General features: G+C 37.7%; 2 protein-coding genes across 2 annotated transcripts in view; both read right to left on the minus strand.

Moving 5' to 3' along the window:
- The window catches only part of grm2a (glutamate receptor, metabotropic 2a), a 48,312-nt gene extending 35,173 nt beyond the window's left edge, over window positions 1–13,139 (minus strand). Inside the window, exon 1 of the mRNA XM_051897511.1 lies at window positions 12,363–13,139. The gene's annotated coding sequence lies outside the window, so the exon portion shown is untranslated. The remainder of the gene's footprint in view (window positions 1–12,362) is intronic.
- A 1,809-nt stretch (window positions 13,140–14,948) lies between these two features.
- Window positions 14,949–20,401, minus strand: part of tex264a (testis expressed 264, ER-phagy receptor a) — a 69,155-nt gene continuing 63,702 nt past the window's right edge. The window contains exon 4 of the mRNA XM_051897943.1: window positions 14,949–18,657. Coding sequence (XP_051753903.1) covers window positions 18,344–18,657 — 314 coding nt within the window. The 3' untranslated portion in view covers window positions 14,949–18,343. The remainder of the gene's footprint in view (window positions 18,658–20,401) is intronic.

Consider the following 20,401-nt stretch of genomic DNA (forward strand, 5'->3'; position numbering starts at 1 on the left):
AAAAAACTCATTCTGTATGATTTATAAGCCTTTTGAAAAATGGGGACATGGGGTAATGTCCTCATAAGTCACCCTCTCCTTGTAATACCTATGTCATATCCATGTCATTATACAAATTTGTGTCCTGATATGTCACAAAAACATGCACACACACACACACATATACACAGTTTCCATGTTTTATGGTGACTTTCCAAAGACAATGATTTTTATTCTGTACAAACTGTATATTCTATCTCCTAACCCTAACCCTACCCCTAAACCTACCCATCACAGAAAACTGTCTGCATTTTTCATTTTCAAAAAACATCACTTAGTCTGATTTATAAGCAGTTTTCCTCATGGGGACCAAAAATGTTTCCCACAAGTACAAGGATTTCGGATACTGCTACTTTTGTGGGTACATTTTGTCCCCATAACCCCTAACCACCCCCCTAACCAACACTCACACACACAGGACTTGAAAAAACACTTTAGTACAGAAGCTTGCATATATTTGCACTAAATAAGACAGTGACCTGAAACAATACAGTTACAGCATGCACATCAAAACAATGATTTTGTAAAAGATTCCCCCTGTAGGCAAACTGAACAAATAAGCTTATTTTTGTTTCTCTCTCTCTCCTTTTCTATCTCTCTCTTATATACAGGCATATCAATGGGGAGCATACATACTAATTTCACACATGCTAAGAGGTGTTGAGTTTAGCTTTCAAATGCTGTGAACGGTATAATTATGAGGTTTGCAGCCGCAACTCCTGGAGTGTGTGAGAATGAGTATGTGCTGAGAGACTGCATGTCAAGGTGGTTATTTACTTTTACATTACAATGACTTTTCAACTGTACACCTCTAGAATTTCAATGAGTGAAATAAGAAAAAAACTATACTGATTTAACCCTCATGTTCGGTTAATATAAAAACATACATAACTCTGAAGTATACGGTTGATACTTCAAGGGGAGAATTCACTAAGAATGAATTACACCTGCTGATAGCATCATTTGCACGTGCTGTCTGAATAGTTTTGGTGCCTTATTCACTAAAGGAATTATGCAAATCAGGTTACCAACATGTTTTGAATGCACTTTGCACAGCACAGTTCCCCAGTTTGAAGGCCAGTTGGGAGTGAAAAGTAGTGGAGGATGCTGAATCAGCAGTTTAAAATGTCAAAAGTGTGTTCTATATATGTGCTTCTGCAATATATGCTCAGATATAATGCGCTTCTCCATCATTCGATCATTAGATGAATTACTGCTGCAGTGATGAATAGAAAATATACTGAAAAATAACTTTCTGAAAAGTCTTTGGCTACTTTGAGAAACAAAAGAGGGTTAAAGCTTTGATATTATCTGTCAAATAAGTTTGGATTAGATCAGAGGAACATATTACAAGAATCTTAAGAAAATTAAGAGATTAATTTTGAAATTACTTTTATTTTACTTTTAAATTATTTTTCAACATCAATCATTGGCGACACCAGGACCCTAAAAATTAAGCCAGTAAAATGAAGTTTGTGACTTCTTATTTACGGAAAGCTGGTACATAAACAGCCCATTTATCCACAACATTTCCATTGTTGTTTTTATTTTATTTTTTTTATTTTTTTTCGAAATTTGAAACTGGTTTGTCTTAGTGAAACACCATGTTGGAAAAATAAAGAATATAAATAACCTGAGGGGGAAAGTACATTGTGAACTAGACTTTCTTTTCAATAGGCCGTGTGTCATAAACATCAAATGAAAAATCAAGAAAGAAGAGCCAAACAACAGTCCAGCAATGACCAGCAGGAGAGACAGTGCTTTGGAATTGGAGTGTGTGTGTATGTGTGTATCCATATCTCAACAATATATGTGTTCATCTCAGTGAGACACACACCTACTCATTAGGGTCTTCTCCCTACCCTTTGTTTCCATGGAAACTTGCCAGACAAGAGTGAAAGGAAGAGAAAGAGAGAGAGAGAGAGAGAGAGAGAGAGAGAGAGAGAGAGAGGGAGGGAGCAAAAGAAGTGAGGCTGAAAGGGCCAATCTAGCCTGCTAGGATGGGAGTGGAGTCCCTATGGGAATTCTTGTAAAGCTGGTGTAAATTGGCTATATCTTTTTACGACATACATCCCCTGAACCGCATCTCTTAAGGATTAATACTTGCATCCCTTCGGAAACATAAAGATAATTTGAGACTGCTGTTCTTCACAACAGAATTTATTTATTGGATGATAAGCTTAAGTAATATCTGACACTGTATAGGCGGTATTGTGAAAGTGAGATGAGGTTCTATTGAAGTCAATCTAGGATTGGTGTTCAGTATAATGTTAAAGTGCTGAAAATGCACCATATTTATGAACAGGAATCAAGTCTGGGGCAAATGGCAAAGCACAGTGGATGAAAACAAGGGTGGAGACAGTATGTATGTTTGTGAGCACTATTGTTGCTAGAAAGATGTTTGCAGTACACACACACACACACACACACACACACACACACACACACACACACACACACACACAAACAAACAACAACAAAGAAACAAACAAACACAGGTTTGGAACAACATGAAGGTATGCAAATGATGGCAGAATCCTTTTTTGGAGGGGTAAAATTAGGTAATTTTTTCTTAAATCCAGTATTTTACTTTTTTTTTTTTTTTTTTTATCAGATATCAATTACAAATGTTTAGTTAAAATACTGAAGAAACTGTGTTTTCTCATGACCACCCCAGCTAACAGGGAATGTTCTCAGAACTTCCCTAATGTTCTGGCAAGGTTCTCTCAAAGTTATGAACAAACATCCTTCCAGTAACATTAATAGACTTTAATGCTGATGTAACATTGATGTTAATGTAACATTAATGTTCATTCAAAGTTATCTGGTCTTTTATAATGTTGTCAAAACGTTAGCACAAAAACATTATTAATACATCATTGATGGAATGTGTTTTGTTAAACTTTTTTGTTGGACATTCATCAAAACATTTCAGAGAACATTCGAAAGTAACATTCCCATAAGAGTTGCAAAATGATCAAATAGAATGTTCCCTTAACGTTTGCATTACCAAGAAAAAACACTGAAAAAGATGTTCTTACAACATGTTTTTGTTAGCTGGGACAACATCTAAACTCTATAAACTTTCCATAAGCCTTCTATTAGTGCAAATAAGTAATAAAACAATGCTTTTCTGATTACTTTCCACTAGGATGAGAGAACTATCAGACATTCAAGTCCGTTTCCGAACCCTTAAAATCAGGGTGTCAGAATTTCGCCTTTTATTGGAGCTTTCAAGGGAATGTTGTGAACTAAACAATCAGTTTATGAGTACTGATAACAATGCAGAACAATTTTACTCCTGTAACGCAACATATTTCTGAGTGAAAAAATATTTAACAGAAAACATTTGACTTTATCCAAATAAGTCTGGAAATGAGTAATTTTAGAAGCAGAGCAATTTTTTGTATTTTAATAATAATATTTATATATGGCTTCATAAGACCTAGAATATATTGCACGAGTCGTATGTGCACTTTTATGATTTTTCAGGTGCTTTTTTTGCCCTTTTTGGAGCCCTGGAGCTATTTCTTTGTATAGAAGAGTGAACATTTTTAATAACTTTCTTTTGTGTTCCACAGGAGAAAGCAGATTTAGAACAACACAAGGGTGATGACAAAATGTCTTTATTTTGAGGGGGTGAACTATCCCTTTAAGAAAGTATATTGGATTGATTGATTTTGATTTAATGTTGACTTTAAGCTTATCTCCACTTACTGAGATATCCGCATATTTACACTAGAGATATGTCACTTCGCTGTAACCACCGTGTAACCGTGCTGAAGTGGAAAATAACATTTACATTTATTCAAATTATGTAAATATATTGCAATTAAAGACCCATAAATTTGCCTGAATATCCAGTCCAATTTTCCCCCATCTTGCTCTCTTTCTCTCTTCTCTCCACTCCTTCTCCACTATCGCTTGTATCTTCCGCTTCACCAGATGGCCTCTTCAATTTGATGGCACTGCTTTTGCCAGTCTTCAAGACTGCTCCAGACACGTGGTGTGAAAACGCAGGGGAACCGAGAGATGCTGGCAGAGCGCAGAGGGAGAGACCGAACGCAAATAAGAGAGAGGAAGGAATGAGCAACATTAAAGGAGGAGGAGGAGTTGCGCAAACCCTCACAAAGTGTTAATCCATTTCAGTATTTTCAATCTCATGCTGGCAAAAAGAGCAGCATGAATATGGTAATAGCACATCTAGGAGAGAGGTCATCTTTATGTAACCGCAGGGCAGATGGGGGAAAAGGTAAGAGAGAAATTCCATACAAGGGCTCTTCTGCACTGATTAGAGAGGAGAAACTATGTAAATGAATTTCAGGCCACATTTCAGATGACAAAAAAAGGGAAATTTCCAGGGAAGCAGGGCATCTACGCTGCTGTTTGTGAGTACTCGAGCCAAGAATCCCTCTCGGCGATAACCTGTTCTTATGCGACCAACCTGTTGCTTTATTTAAAGTAGCCCACATCACTCATCAGTTAAACTGCAATCACAGCCGTCAAATTCTGAACTCTCAATTTTAAATTCCATTTTCCAAAGTTAGCCATGCGATAAACGCACATTACACACTCATAAGAAAATGACAGCTTCTCGGTCCTCGCTACATTTGGGCCATTGCTGTGCCAAGTTCATCCTGGCAGTGATAAAGCTGAAAACAATAAACTGACAGAATTACAACTTCAATTTCTGCTAATCGCTGGATTGCAGTACATTTTTCGACAAGCTGACAAATGTCTTTTTAATTCAGAGCTCCAAACCACAAATCCAATTCGAACAACTGTGAGCGTGAGGAACACCACAACCCAGCAGGCACGTTATTTGATAATCATCCAAAGAGTCTGTGGCTGCAGTCCAAATGAGGTTTTGAGCACCTTACTCAGGGCCCTTTGAGCGGCCACATCATCAACCACCATTTGATGGGGGAATTGCAATCAAGTGTGTACAACAGCTTACTCCAAGGGGCCAAAATGACTGTTAGAGAAGTCTAAACGCACTGAGCACTTTCTAGAAACCAGGAAACAATCCAATGATTCTCTTCACAGATTACACGATTGTAAAATATGTCAAAAGTGGTAAATTAAATAATTAATTTTCATTAAAGTCGAAATGAAATGGAAGTTGCGATCATCTTTTCTTCCCTATTGCGAAGTATCCGAGTGAATTGGCATCTCGAACAAGAAAAAATGTAGGGCGGGACTTTTTCCATCAGCAATTCATTGGATTGTTGGATCTTTGTGGTTTGCTATTGCTGTGATCTCATGTGAGTGACAGGTCGTCCCGCACTCTCGCCAGTAAACACGTCATCAGCAAAGAGAAGAGATGTCACTGCACAAGGGAGGGGAAGTTATTTCGAATAAAAATAATGAGGGCACATGAATTTAAAAAAAATGCTGTACAGTATTTTAAATTAAAAACTGTAATATTCCATTAAAATAATAAGAATCATCAATTTTGATTTCATGGTGACTTTAAACAGTTCTGGTCCTCTAATATGATTGGCCAAGAAAAAAATGGGAGTGGAATTCAAATTTGCATATTCAGTACAACAGTGTTGCTCTTATACAATTAGTGTTGTACATATTTCTTTAAAAAAAGACGTGAAAGAGGAAAAAAAAACATTCACAGCCTATTAAAGCCTATTAAACTCACCCTCATGTTGTTCCAAACCTGTATGAGTTTGTTTCTTCTACTGAACACAAAAGAAGATATTTTAAAGAATGTTGGTAATCACACATTTGACGGTAGCCATTGACTTAAATAATACTATGGAAGTCAATGGCTACCTGTCTGGTTATCAACATTAAAATATTGTATTTTGTGTTTAACAGAAGAAAGAAACTCATACAGGTTTGGAACAACTTGAGGGTGAGTAAGTGATGACAAAATTTTCATTTTTGTGTGAACTATCCCTTCCAATTTCACAAAATGGCCTGAATGGATCAAGCTAGAATCGATTGTTGGTAACAACTCATTTACTGAATCCCTTAGTCAGACATTGATTTCAGAGTCCACGGGAACCAAAAGCCTATGAGAGAGCTAGTTTTAATGGTAAACACTCATTGTGAGTGTGTGTTGATAATTAGAAAAAGAAGACTACTTACTCACCATCATGTGGTTCCAAACCTGTATGACTTTCTTTCTGCTGTTGAACACAAAAGAAGATATTTTTGAAAAATGTCCCCTTTCTAAATGTCAGTGGGGTCCAACGGTTCAAAATATCTTCTTTTGTATTCAACAGAAAAAAGTAGCCTAAGTCATACAGGTTTGGAACCACATGAGGGTGAATAAATAATGATAGAATTTTCACTTTTGGGTGAATTATGCTTATAAACTTAATTTTGCTGTTAGATTTGGCTGTTTGAATTTATGTTTCTGAAGAGGGATGCAGTGCAACTTGATCTGAATTATGGTATCTGATAATATAACAATAATACAAAATACTCTAATAGCTCTCCTTTAAAGCTTTAGAAGGTAAATTTTAGATTATAAGAGACTTATCCTACTGACCTTTTCACATGGGGTACTTATTATCAGATCACAGTGAGAGACAAATAAAATTTAAATGATATCTGTCCAGTACAGCATGAAGAAGACAGGAAACAGCAATTAAAATGCTGCCAATCAAATCCCGAACACACCAAACTACTGTGAAATCAACTGCAGAAAAGATGAAGAGATTGCTCAGTTGCAAAAAGGGATTTTCACTCACATTTAGCTTCTATATATGCTTCACTCTTTGTCTCTCACTTTCTCTAATTACTGTCCGCAGTGTCCTTTACAAATGCAAGGACTTAAGGAAAGCTTCTTCTCTGCATTCTATATGGTCTCTCCTCTCCCTCTCTAAACTTCTACATTATTCATGTCCCAGTCACTGGAGACCTGTGAGATGCTGCATACAGGGTTTCCCTTTTGCCTTTAAACACTTTAATGCAACCCTAATACATCACATTATGTATTTATCTGACACATACTCTTGGGAGTGTGAGTGAACTCACATATGGTCCTTTCTCCCAGTTGGAAAAAGTACACATCATAGACCCACTGTGATGAAACACCACTACGTGTATACATTTAGTTCTAAGTATTTGCATTTGTTTTAGTAGTAGAAGAAGTATGTGCAAATATACACACGTGCCCTATTGCACGGATGCACAAAAGACACACAGATCCTCCCGTCTCTGTGCACGAGTCTCTCCTGGGATCTGCATGGTCACAGAGATTCTCTGTGTGTCTTTTACCAGATGCTTGACAAGAAACACACCATCTGCTATCAAATGTGTCTGATGCATTCCAGAGGATCTTAGCATTACCTCAGACAGACATTGTGAAAATAAAGACATTATTCACATAGAACTTGTAGTTGATGTTCACATTAAAAAGCTGCTACAGTATAATGCTCTGTGGTGTAAATGGCATCGCACAGAGCAAATATCATCGATTCAACATTGAATCAACGTTAAATCGATGATCTTTGGTATTTGTGGTAAGTTAAACACCATAGGAATGCGCCATTAACCGTACTGTGGAAGTTGGTTATATTCATCATTCAGCTCTCACTTTGTCCATAAAGTTCAGCATAATAAAACCAAACTTTATTATGCTATTAAATGATAAGAGAGAATTAAGCTGCCTCATTTCATAAAACAGTCATCTAATCTGTTAATCATGTGGTAGATTAATAAAATGATCTGTGATTATCTGGGACGAAGATGTGATAAGATAGATATCTGTTTAATGAAAACACTTGCTCAATTGTCATGCCCATTGTCCTCTTGAGAAATCAGGACCAAGAGAGGCAAAGCAAAATGTAAAATCTATATCTTTACTTAAACATGATAGTCACCTGAAAATTAAAATTCTGTCATCATGTATTCACCCTCATATTGTTTATATATTTAAGGCAACTAATGCATCATTAAACCATTAAAGCTTCTTAATACACATTTTTAGTGATTCTGAGAACGTAAAATTAAGTTACTGAGTTCAAAAGGAAAAAAATCGAATTGGCTCCAAACATTCATATAGAAAATCCTTTGCTCTTTGTTTCTCACTTTCTCTAATTACTGTCTGTAGCTTATTCTCTGCATTCTATATGGTCTCTCCCCACCCTCATGTTGTTTCAAATCACTACACATTTCTCAAATTATCTTAAAGGGGGGGTATAATGCTATTTCATGCATTCTGACTTATTTACACTGTTAAAGAGTTGGATTCTCATGCTAAACATGGCCAAAGTTTCAAAACACGAGTTGGACGTATAACAGAGTATTTCTGTGCCAAAAATACTCTTCCGATTCCTCACAAACTTCGCACTTTTTTTTCGAGTATGGCCCTTTATTATGTAATAAAGGGCGGAATTCCTTGTACAGGCACAAGAGCGCGCACACGCATCGACCAGAGCGGGAGAGCAACAGCACGACCATCAACGCGCTTCGTTCGGCTTTACGGAAGTAGTCGGCAGCGCTGCACAGGACTTGCTCGAGAAAGATTTGTCACTTTGTTTTTAGACCATAAAATCAACAATGTCACCAAAGAAGTGTGTTTTCGCATTACATTAGGTGCATTTACATGGAGTATTGTAATCGGTTTAAAAGTCCAATCTGAATGAAAATGCTCCATATAAACACCCCAATCAGAATAAAAATGCCCAAACCGAATTGTAATCGGTTTGAGAGGGGTGGGATAAACCTTTCTATAAACCGAACAAAATAAAAATTCTGCCATGTAAACGAGTTAAACCGATTACTTTGCGTCTACGTCATCACATCAAGAGGCCAGGGGTCGTAAGAATGTACAATGGCGGCAGCAAAATTAAACTGGAGTAAAACTAAAACAACACATTTATTAAATATCATTACTACGGACCTTCATCCACACGCTTCTGCTTTTCTTCGGAGGAGGGAGGGGTAGTATTGAGATGCTCCGAGATGCACAGCCACCAAAAAGGTCAGCTTCCTGCGCCCGTCTTTTCCTCATACCTTCCAGCAGTAATATGCTACAAATTCACGCTGTTGCTTGATTAAGAGCAACACTTTACATAAAAATAGCATGCATAAGAAATAACTCCATGTTGACAGGAATAAAAGGCTGAAAGGACAGGACATAAGCTAATTCATTCCGATTGAAAGCGCCAGCACATGTAAACATCATATCGGATTAGATAACGTCTCATGTAAACAGTCCACCGAATCTTTCAATCGGAATGATTTTAATCGGAATGACAAAAAAGTGTACATGTAAACACGGCTATTGATGCGCTCTCAATATATGTCATTAAAATAACCATAGAAACAGCCTTAAATTAACTTTCAGAATAAGGATAAAGTCGGGTCTGACAGTTGCAATCACTTTTTTATTGGTTAAAATGAATAGAGAATATCTCGTGTTTTTCCTTGGCTGCTCAAGCCCTCAGGATCGGCGCTTATGGTTTCATAAACAAGGCCCAGTTCTACGCTGGATTTACAGATCGTTTGAAACTGAAAGATGGAGCGGTCACAGCGATAATGATCCCGGTCATGAGTCGGAACCGCAGGTGGTGAGTAAAACTGCATCAAATGTCTGTTTTGTTGGCAATAGGAGCCTTAGTGCATATAATGTAAACAACACGAACGTAGTGAATTCATAAATTCATTATTCATCGCTCACTATACGCTATATTCATTATAGTGATTCAAAAGTTATCCAGGGATAATGCGATGGTGTATTGTGTGTGTTTAAATACATTTGTTTAGCTGACCATTGATAGCTTGCAGACGATCGCAACACAAAAGCTGCGCGTGCTTGTGACTCTTTAGCTTCGCCCACGGCACGCCTCCAGGCGCTCGGCTGTTTTCGGAAAGACTCGGTACAGCGTATGTATCTTTTATAAATATGATAAAACTAAAGACTTTTCAGAGATATGAAGAGATATGCACTACTACTCCATAGGTACTCAAGATTAACATGAGATTGGCAGAAGCTGTGTGTGATACCCCCCATTTAATTTATGTTAAGTCCAAGAGGTTTGGAACGAAATGGGAAGAAGAGGGAGACCATGCAAACTCCACACAGAAAGGTCTCCCAGCTCAGCCAGGACTCGAACTGGGAACCTTCTTGCTGTGAGGTGACAGTACTCACACTAAGCCACTATGACACCCCACTTTACACCTCCATTACTTTTACTATCATTGTTGCTGTAACCTATCAATCACTCCCACAGCAGATTAATCTCACGAGAGGTTAATCTATTTCCTGCCAAAGACACTTGTCAGCATCTGTGACTTATCCCACCACCGTAAATTCTTCACTAAAATGCTTTTTGTCCAGTCTAAAAAGCCATTAGGTGAACTCCGTGTTAGCAATTCTTACTTTTATTGCTGATCAATTTTCAATGTGGTTGTGTTACTTGCAGATAAAGAGGGCACTTTTACATGCCATGGCGGTGATAAAGCAGCTTCGTCGTGCTCACAGAGGCATCTCCACTTTGCTGGATCACTGAGACCTGAAGGATTGACTTTATCTTTTGCTCAGAGAAGAACAGAACAGATATAAAAAATAAGAAATAAATGTAATAATTGACTTTTCACACTCTTTGGGGGCAGAATACATATAATTCAATAAGTGGCTCTAATTATAAATTACATAAAAATACTAATCAAACATATATACATACAGACACTTAAACTGGATTAGGCTATAACAAATGACATATGCACACATTCGACAGATTCATAACTGTTTTTGATTCACTAAATAGAACCGACTCAAGAGTCATTCGTTCGGGAAGCGGACTATTTCAGTTCTCGTCGACAAAACAACGCACGTTCGAGAACCGTTGACGGAATTTAATGTCATGAAAATCATTCGGTTCTGGTTTTTAAAAAGGAACCGGTTTAGTTCTCGCTTTCCAACCTTTCTGAGCAGAGACTTGCGTGCTGGCGCGATTCTTGACTCTCGCGCGAGTCTTCACAGCAGAGGATATAAGAGCATGTCCGGCACGAGCTTGAATTATTTAAACTAACCAGCCTAACGGTTGTTCGCCTCTGTTTGGGTTTCTGTTATTTTTAAACCACAGCTTGTTTTGGGCAGCCCTGCTCGCCAAAATCCAAACACATATAGGCTACGTAGTCATTATCATGTGTTTATTTCCATCTCGATTGCATTTAGTACATTAACTTTAACACCGTTCATAAAAATGGGCGAAAACATTAACCGATGATTAATGGTATGCAATTTTAGGAGACAGCAGACGTGGGAAAACCTGCACATTTAGCCTAGATACATCATGATTTTGATCGTTTCATAGAGGCAAAAATCAAAACCAAGGACATGAACAAACACCATTGTTATTGTGGTTCGAGAGCAAGGTTAAACTTGAATGGTTAAAAAACACCAGGGACACAGACACTTTTCCACAGTTACCACTCTTTCCTCACCTGGGTTGAAAAACAAAATCACAAATACACTGTAAAAACTCTAAAGAAACAAAATAAAGGTTACAGTCAAACACTGTTAATTGGTACTCATACCATTAACAGCAAAACGGTATAAAATGTATAGAACGTAAGCATAAGTTAGCTACTGATGAATCACGTAAATATAATTAAATGTTTACAGTGTAGCTATTACAATACTGTTCAATCGTAATTCTAAATTTTTTTTTTTTTTTTAATGTCTAAAATGTCTAAAAAAAAAAAAAGAAAAAAAAAGGAAAGTCTAAATATGTAAGACTTTATAATAAGACTCTCGAAGTTTCAGGGTGGTGTGAATAGTCGACAAATGTTGAAATCTAGCCTTTAATAAGATTCATCTCGTAAACAGCGTCACCAAACTTGTGATAGCCTATGTTAATCCGAATCTATCCACTGCTTTTTCACTTGGCGAAACTGTTGAATACCGCAACAAACCACATTTTATACAAATAAAGTTGGAATGGGTACATGCTCTATACATCCAGTCACAGAAATGCGTTTACAGACACACCCCGGAGCGGGAGTGTTTTGCTATTCAAAGCAATATGTGATGAGATGTTACCTGTGCGATTGTTTATCTGATCTGACGCTTGCTTTTATTGCCTTTTTGAAAACGTCTCAAACCGAACTCCTTTCAAATGAAAAAACAGTGCAACACAATTTAATTTAAAAGGACATTTCTTTTTAATAGGCTATTATTATTGTTATTTCTTGATTGTGTCAGGTGTCAAAATGTGATGCATGATTTTAACCAACTGTTAACAACGTTAAGTTTATTCCTGTCTGCATTTGTCGTACTAATCGATTTCCAGAGATCACATATAACACATTTATATAAACAGATACGATTCAGATGATAACAGTCTTACCTGACCTGTCCAGTTCACCTCTCATCGGCAGATTCCAGGCGGATCTACTTGAAGACATCCGGTTATAAGTCCGTGTATTTTCTTCGTATCCTTGGTGACAGTTTCCTATTACTCTAATGTTGTATTTAAAATGTATGGCTGAATTCCAGCAGTGGAATCCAGGTTTTATTCAGCGGGTGAAGTTTGCGTTGAGCGCGCGCCTCGGAGACGCCGTGCGCGCGTGGAACTGTCCGTGGTACTGAAAAGGCGTCGCGCGCGTCATTGGATTCCTTGAGATTTTTTGCCCCCCTTGACTAAATTAGCCTACCTAAAACGCTAAAGAATACTCGCTTCACTATACACAACACTTTTTGCTTATTTCTTTACAGTGTTAAAGAAATACATTTTAAGTGACACAGCTTAACCTTTTTATGCGTAAGTTTTAATACCTATTGATGACGCGTGTGTGCATGCGTGCGTGCTCTGATGAGATTAGATTTGCACTGATTTGATGTCTAACCCTGAAACGGTGAGCTGAAAATATCGACTGGATTTCTTCAACTGAAAAACAACATAAAGTCGGCATGTATGCTAGATTCGTTTCCAATTTACTGACCACTGGCAGAAAACATCTACAACGGCATTTCTAACCGGTAACAGAAACGATCGCTGACCTCATATGATAAACTACCAAGACAACTATGCTGACAACAACTTCACTCATTCTGCTCTAACTGCTCCGCGAGACACGGGATATGTAAATGCGCAAAAGACGTCAGATGGTGTCGATTTTGTTTAATTGGCCAAGCACCAGTCTGTGACGGCGATATATTAAGGTTGGCTTGTCAGAATCACACATCATGGGATCAATGTCCCGTTTCATGTCGATGGACAAGTTTCAACACGACACGAGTAGAAAGCGCGCGCGAGAGCACGAGCTCCCGTGAGGATGTTCTCAAACCGAACATAGATTGCTTGTTGACCTCTTACCTCTGACAGAGTTAGTAAATAATAAGTTGATATACAAAAGAACATACTGTGTACATCCCCACAGAGATATAAGCCAGAGCATTTTAAGAGCTTTTTCATGTGTAAAAAGATAACGAAAAACGAAAATTCAGTCATGATGATTTCCTCACCAACATGTGTTCCGAACCCCTATACATTTCTTTCTTCTGTGGAACACAAAAGATGATGTCAGGCAGAAATGTTAAGGACTGACAGCCTGTCACCATTTACTTTCATGGGATCTTTGTTCATACAATGAAAGCGAATAGTGACTGAAACTGTCAATTTAGCTGACATCTTATGTTCCATGGAAAACAGAGAAGGACACTTTTGAATGTAAAAACTAGCCAGAATCTAATTTAGCAATACCACACTGCTTACAGCTATTGTACATGCACAAATATGATTCAGCCACAGGAATCACAGCTGGGTTACTTCTGCAAGTGTGTTTCTGTTTTAGACACAATATGGCCACCTTTTGGGTTTCTTTTTGATGCACCAATGAAAATAGGTCAGAAAGAGCATAATTACAATGCTCCTCCTTTTCTGTGCTTCACTAGCTTGCGGCAATCCTGTGACAAAGTGTTCAGGAGATGGAGAACCTGCCTGAGCTTTTTGGATACGACACTTGTATTGATCTGTATTGTCAATAGCAAATCCCCTACATCTCATCCAATCAGAAGTTACTTGATGCATGACAAAAGAGAACACTTACACAGAAGGGGTTTCTGAGGCTTAAAATAGTTAATAAGATTCTCATCAATTAGTGCTCTAATGCTATTTCAGCATCAAGAAAAATAGCATATGGCAACAGAGAAAACTTTTTTTTTGAAAGAAGAAAATTATTACTTTGATTCAGTAAGAACACATTAATTTTGAAAATATTTCTTTTTCAAATAAATGCTGTTCTTTTGATCATTCTATTCTTCAAAGAATATTGAATATATATATATATATATATATATATATATATATATATATATATATATATATATATATATATATATTAAGCAGTACAGTTATTTTCAATACTGACAATACTGTAGTAAGAACAGTTTCTTGAGCACCAAATCAGCATATTAGAATGATTTCTGAAGGATCATGTTACACTGAAGAGTGGAGTAATGATGCTAAAAAAAAATGCAGCTTTAGAATCCCAGGAATAAAATACATTTTAAAACGTATTAAAATATAAAAAAGTTATTTAAAATGGTAATAATATTTCACAATATTACTGTTTTACTGTATTTTTAAACAAATAAATGCAACCTTGGTGAGCATAAAAGACTTCTTTCAAAATTTAAGAATTAACAAAATTCTTACAGACCCCAAACTTTTGAATGGTAGTATGTTTATTTCATATCCTTTTTTCTTTCTTTCTTTTTTTTTTTTTTTTTACTAAAATGGTTGCAATAGCTGTTAAAGTGAACAAACACACCGTTTCTCTTAAAAAATATACTTTCTTGAAGAATTACAGTGTAAAAAGATCAAATGACCTGCTGAACATCAGAGCATAACTGTCAGTACCAAAAGAGAAAATTACAATTTGATACAACTGATATCCCAACACTCAGACACACTAAGAAAAATACAAACCAAAACAAACAACAGGGTTAGACTTTATTTCGATAATCCACTTATACATATTATACATTATACATGTTCTACTAACTATAAGTAACTTTGTACCTACATATCAACTAACTCTCATTAATTTGCAGCTGCATGTCAACTAACTCTCAGAGTATTAGTTGACTGTTAGAAGGTTAGGGTTAGTAGAATATGTAGACATGTATTTGCATAGTATAGTCAGTAGAAAGTCTGTTCGGGGACCATCAAAATAAAGTGTTAGCAGCTGTTAAGAAGACAGTCTAATACTCTAATGAGAGGTAGTTGACATGTAGTTAAAAAACTTTTGATATACAAAGATGGTACACTCGTATTACTATGAATGGGAGAAAGTGCAACGCACAATATGGCGGAAAGTCCTGCCTTCTAAGTAAAAGAGCCAATTGCTAATTGGTAAAGTCATTGCATCACTGCAGCTGTCATTAGAAGCTCTGGTTGCTACAGGAACAGTCAGTGTTCCGAGACGCATACTTAGGACTGTGCATGTGCATTGGCTGGTCCAGCCTGAAAAATGCAGGTTTTTTTGTCATGATTTGAGAGTTTAGAAACAAGATTTATGAGACCGTTGTTGTCAGATTTCATTGGTGATGTAACATGTTATCCACTGAAGGCGGAACACCCAATCAAAACAAAACAGTCCAGGAGGATGGAGAAGCAGAGGCGATTTAGGGGGAGGGTTGGAGGGCCAGGCCCATGAAGGGGAAGTGGGCCTGGATCATTGCATGGTGGCGGACCTGGACCATGAGGCAAAGGCGGACCTGGAACGTGGAGCAGAGGATGAGACCATGGAGAATCAGGTGGACCTGGATGTGGAGCAGGCCTGGATCATGGAGCAATTGCGAGAACATAGACAGTTCTTGACCGGCCTCCGTGGCTGTGATATGGGGCATAGACAGTTCATGAATGGCCTTCATGCCTGTGACATGGCAGGAAAAGAGTTCACAGGTGGATGCCCCTGCCTCTGGAGGAGCTTTAGAAGTCTCCACTGCCTCAAAAGGAGCTGTAGAGGTTGCCGCCACCTTGGAAGGAGATGTAGTAGTTGCTGCCTCCTCAGGAGGAGCAGCAGCGGTTGTCGCCTAATCTGAGGAAGTGTATGTGGCCCACACACACATGATGACCACTACCGTAAGCATTGAGGATAATGGCATGACTTCTGGGACCATCAGATTTGGACTTGGAACCACCGGACTTCACCGTTTGCATTGACCTCAGTTGTGGATCCATATCACTGGTGTTTAGTCTCATCTGCCCATGAATTCTATCCAATGACCAAAGAGATATGTCGTGACCCTATAGCATCCCCCCCCTCCAGGTGAGACTTGAGCGACCATGACGTTATGAGACTCTGGCATGGCAGACATGACATGACAAGGCTCTGGCGTGGCAGCCAAGACATGGCGAGACTCTGGCGTTGCGGCCATGACATGGCTAGGCTTTGGCGTGCCGGCCATGACATGACAAGACTCTGGCGTGGCGGCCATAACGTGACATGTCTCTGGCATGGCAGCCATGACGTGACTTGGCTCTGGCGTGGTGGCCATGATGTGATGAGGTTCTGGCGTGACGGCCATGACGTGACGAGGCTCTGGCGTGGTGAGTGCTGTCAAATTGCAGGGTTCCTTGTCCGCAATTCCCACAGTAAATGAGGAACCACTCAGCAACAAGGCAAAGACAATATAGTCAGCGAGGGTCCCCGGAATGTCACTTTGGGGCATCAGATAGTTTAAAAAGTCACTCAAGCCATTTCGAAAAATGCCCTTTAACGCAATATCATTAATATCCACCACATCACAGAGTTCATCATAGTCCCAGACATACTCCTCCAGGGGACAATTCCCCTGGTGCAAAAGCAGGAGAGTAACCGCTGGGTTCACAGTGAGGTCTAGCTTTCTGTAACGTGTTATCCACTGAAGGCAAGCAGAATTTAACCCATATGCAGGTTATTTAAATAAATGTGAACAGATACAAATAAACAGAACCAGACATGACTTGACATAAACTTGACCATAAACCATGAAAACAAAGACATGGAAACATGAGGGCTATTTATACACAAAGAATAAGGACTAACAAGATACACCTGTGAATAATCAAGACCAATGACAAGACAGAACTGATGAAACGAGAACCAATGAGAATGTGACATGAAACAAGGGAGCCAATCAGAACATTACACATGAACAGGGAAGCACATGACACTGAGAGGATCACATGAGGGGAACAGGGAATCACATGACATGAAACATGACTGTGAGAAATATCAATATAAAAGACATGAAAGCATTAACATAACCAAAACCTAATACAGAAGTGACAGGTGATTTCAAATATGAAATTTAATTGTAAGCTTAATGAACAGCTTTGGAGAAATTTCCCAATTCAAAGAGATAGGAGCTGCACTTGCATTACTGAAATAGCTGCCCAAGAGACATTTCAAAGATGGCCGCCAAGTGAAATGACTTGCCTGAGGGACTTTGATGTAGTTGCAAAGTTAACTGTATTGTTAGTAGAATGCCTAAAGTAGATTATCGAAATAAAGTGTTATCGACAACAGCCCTTATGTTAAAAAACCCTGTTTCTCTCCTAAGAAAATGAAAGGAAAAAACTATATATATATATATATATATATATATATATACTGATATACTTGAATATCTTCTGTATACTTCATCTTTTTTTTTTTTTTGTACTGATTTCCTCTTTTCCAAATACAAACAACAACAAAAAAACAAAGAAACAAACAAAAAACAGATCAATTACATACATGGGGGCACAAAAATAATATAACCAGGTCAAATTAAACACACTCCAATCACTAATAACAACATGCACTTTATTATTCTCACTCTTTTTCAGTTCTATCCTACAGCAACAGACAGCATTTGGAATGAATTATTCATGTTTTGAAGCAAACGCTACTGAATACATCATCTGTAGGACATGTTAATGAAATAAAATGTCTGACTAAGCTTCATTTAGTTGCGTTAATAGTGTTACCTCATTTTCAGAATGTGCCTGATTTACTTGCTGCCTAAATGCAGTTCATGATTACCGTGGGAAGACAGACAATAGAGAAAGCAACATATACAATTAGTTTTCTCAGAAATAAATACAAAGCCAAAGAATAATGTGCATTTCATTAAGTCTTTAATAAAAGGATCTGAAAGGGATAATTGCTTGTTTGCTGATAACAAAGAAGTAACTTTTCGGATATTTAGGGATGTTAATTTCAAAGACTTAGAAAGAAAAAAAACAGCCTTTGATGATTTCAAAGACACTGACAAACTTTCTCCCTCTCACACATGCACCCACACTCACATATGCGCTCATCATTCACCCACATTCCCTCTAATCCGCTTTATCCCTCACTCCTCCCTGTTCCCGATTGTTTCTCCCACCATCGCTGGCTTCTGCTGTCCATTATGGTCTTCCTCCTCTGCTTCGTTTTTCTTCTCCTCTTTCTCCTCTTCCATTTCCATGTCCAGCTCTTCAAAGGAAGAGCCACTGCCTACAGACTCACTGGACCCCTTGCCCCCTTGGTCCCCATCCTCGCTGTGACCCTCTTCCTCACCCAGACCAGGCTGAGAGCTCTCCAGCAATGGGGCAGAGGCCTCCACCACATCCCTGCTCTCTTCAACCACTTCCTGGAACACTGAGCTTGACTTTTGCTCCAGCTCACCTGGAACATAAAGTATATTAACAGTTTAATCAATTAACATTTGCCCCCGTAAGACAGTATCCCTCTACACTTTTAAAAATAAAGATTCCAAATGGGGGTTTTCACAGCAATGCCATGAAGAACCATTCAGAGAAGAACCATTTTGGGTTCTCCAAAGAACCTTTCAGTGAACAGCTCTTAAAAGAACAATTTTTTTATTAGTGTGAAGAACATTTTAAAGGATTCACCCAAAAATGAAAATTCTGTCATTAATTATTCACCCTCATGTCATTCCAAACCCGTAAGAATTTCGTTCATCTTCGGAACACAAATGAAGATCTTTTTGATGAAATCTGAGCGATTTCTGTCCCTCCATAGACAGCCTATGCAACTGACACTTTGAAGCTTCAAAAAGTGGGATCGTAAAACTAATCCAAAAAGAGATGGTAAAACTAATCCATATGAATTGAGTGGTTTAGTCCAAATTTTCTGAAGAGACTTGATCTCTTTATATGATGAACATATTTAATTTAGGCTTTTATTCACATATAAACATTGATCAGCAAACATAAACAGAAGCTCAACCGAACCTGCTCGACGCATGAGAACCAACCTCTTCTGGAAGCTCAAACAAACTGCGTAACACATGAGAAATTGCGCTTCTGTTTACCATAAATGATGTGTGATTTGATGAATGTTTATATGTGAATAAAAGCCTAAATTCAATCTGTTCATCATAAAAAGCAATTGAGTCTCTTCAGAAAATTTGGACTAAACCACTCATATGGATTATTTTTTATCTCTTTATGAAGTTTTTGAAGCATCAAAATGTCAGTCGCATAGCTATCTATGGAGAGACAGAAAGCTCTGAGATTTCATCAAAAAGATCTTCATTTGTGTTCCGAAGATGAACGAAAGTCTTACAGGTTTGGAACCATATGAGGGTGAGTAATAAATGACAGAATTTTCATTTTTGGGTTAACTATCCCTTTAAAAAAACTAAAAAACCTTTTCCCAATAAGTTCCATGGAAGCAATGATGCCAATAAAGACCCTTTTTTGTTTGTTTGTTTTTAAGATATAGGCCACATTTTTATGTAAGGAAATCTGTATATTGTGCCCAAAAGGATGAGATTCTACTCATAAAGATCCTTTAACACCATTAGGAACAATTCTGAGTGAACATACTGTACATTATCATTAAAAAAAAGCTAAGTAAAGTTGAAGAACTTGAATTATAAAACTAAAAAAAGAAAATGGTACAGTTTAAAGTCCTGCTGTTATCACTGATAGCCTTTGGGGATCCTTTAATGGCATTTCAGCATCAGAGGGTTACAGTCATTTACTAACAGCAGTATAATTGCAAGAAGCTGTGCTGTTATCGTGACACACACCAGGTGAGAGTTATAATTGCCAAAAAGCTAAATATGAGCTAAAACAACCCCCAAAGGCTGCATTTGTGCCAAATTAAAAAAAATACCTCCAGAGAGATTTCAAATATTTAACTCAGAATTAAAGGTTAGACGTTGGTAAACAGCTGCGATTCTCTTGGCTAAAAAAAGGAATTCCTTAAAGAGGAATAGCAGCTTTATGAATCGAGTTTAGTGGTTACTATACAAACATGCTATAACATGGGAAAGACTCAAAGCAGCTGTGTTTTTTACTTTGGCTGCATATTGATTGCATAAAAATAAAAATAATAATAGTTAATTACACAAAATGCTAATTTATTGTATTAATCAATAGTTGCTGAGAAAAGCCTCCAA

Source organism: Ctenopharyngodon idella, chromosome 6 (assembly GCF_019924925.1).
Source record: "Ctenopharyngodon idella isolate HZGC_01 chromosome 6, HZGC01, whole genome shotgun sequence".
Lineage (NCBI taxonomy): Eukaryota > Metazoa > Chordata > Actinopteri > Cypriniformes > Xenocyprididae > Ctenopharyngodon > Ctenopharyngodon idella.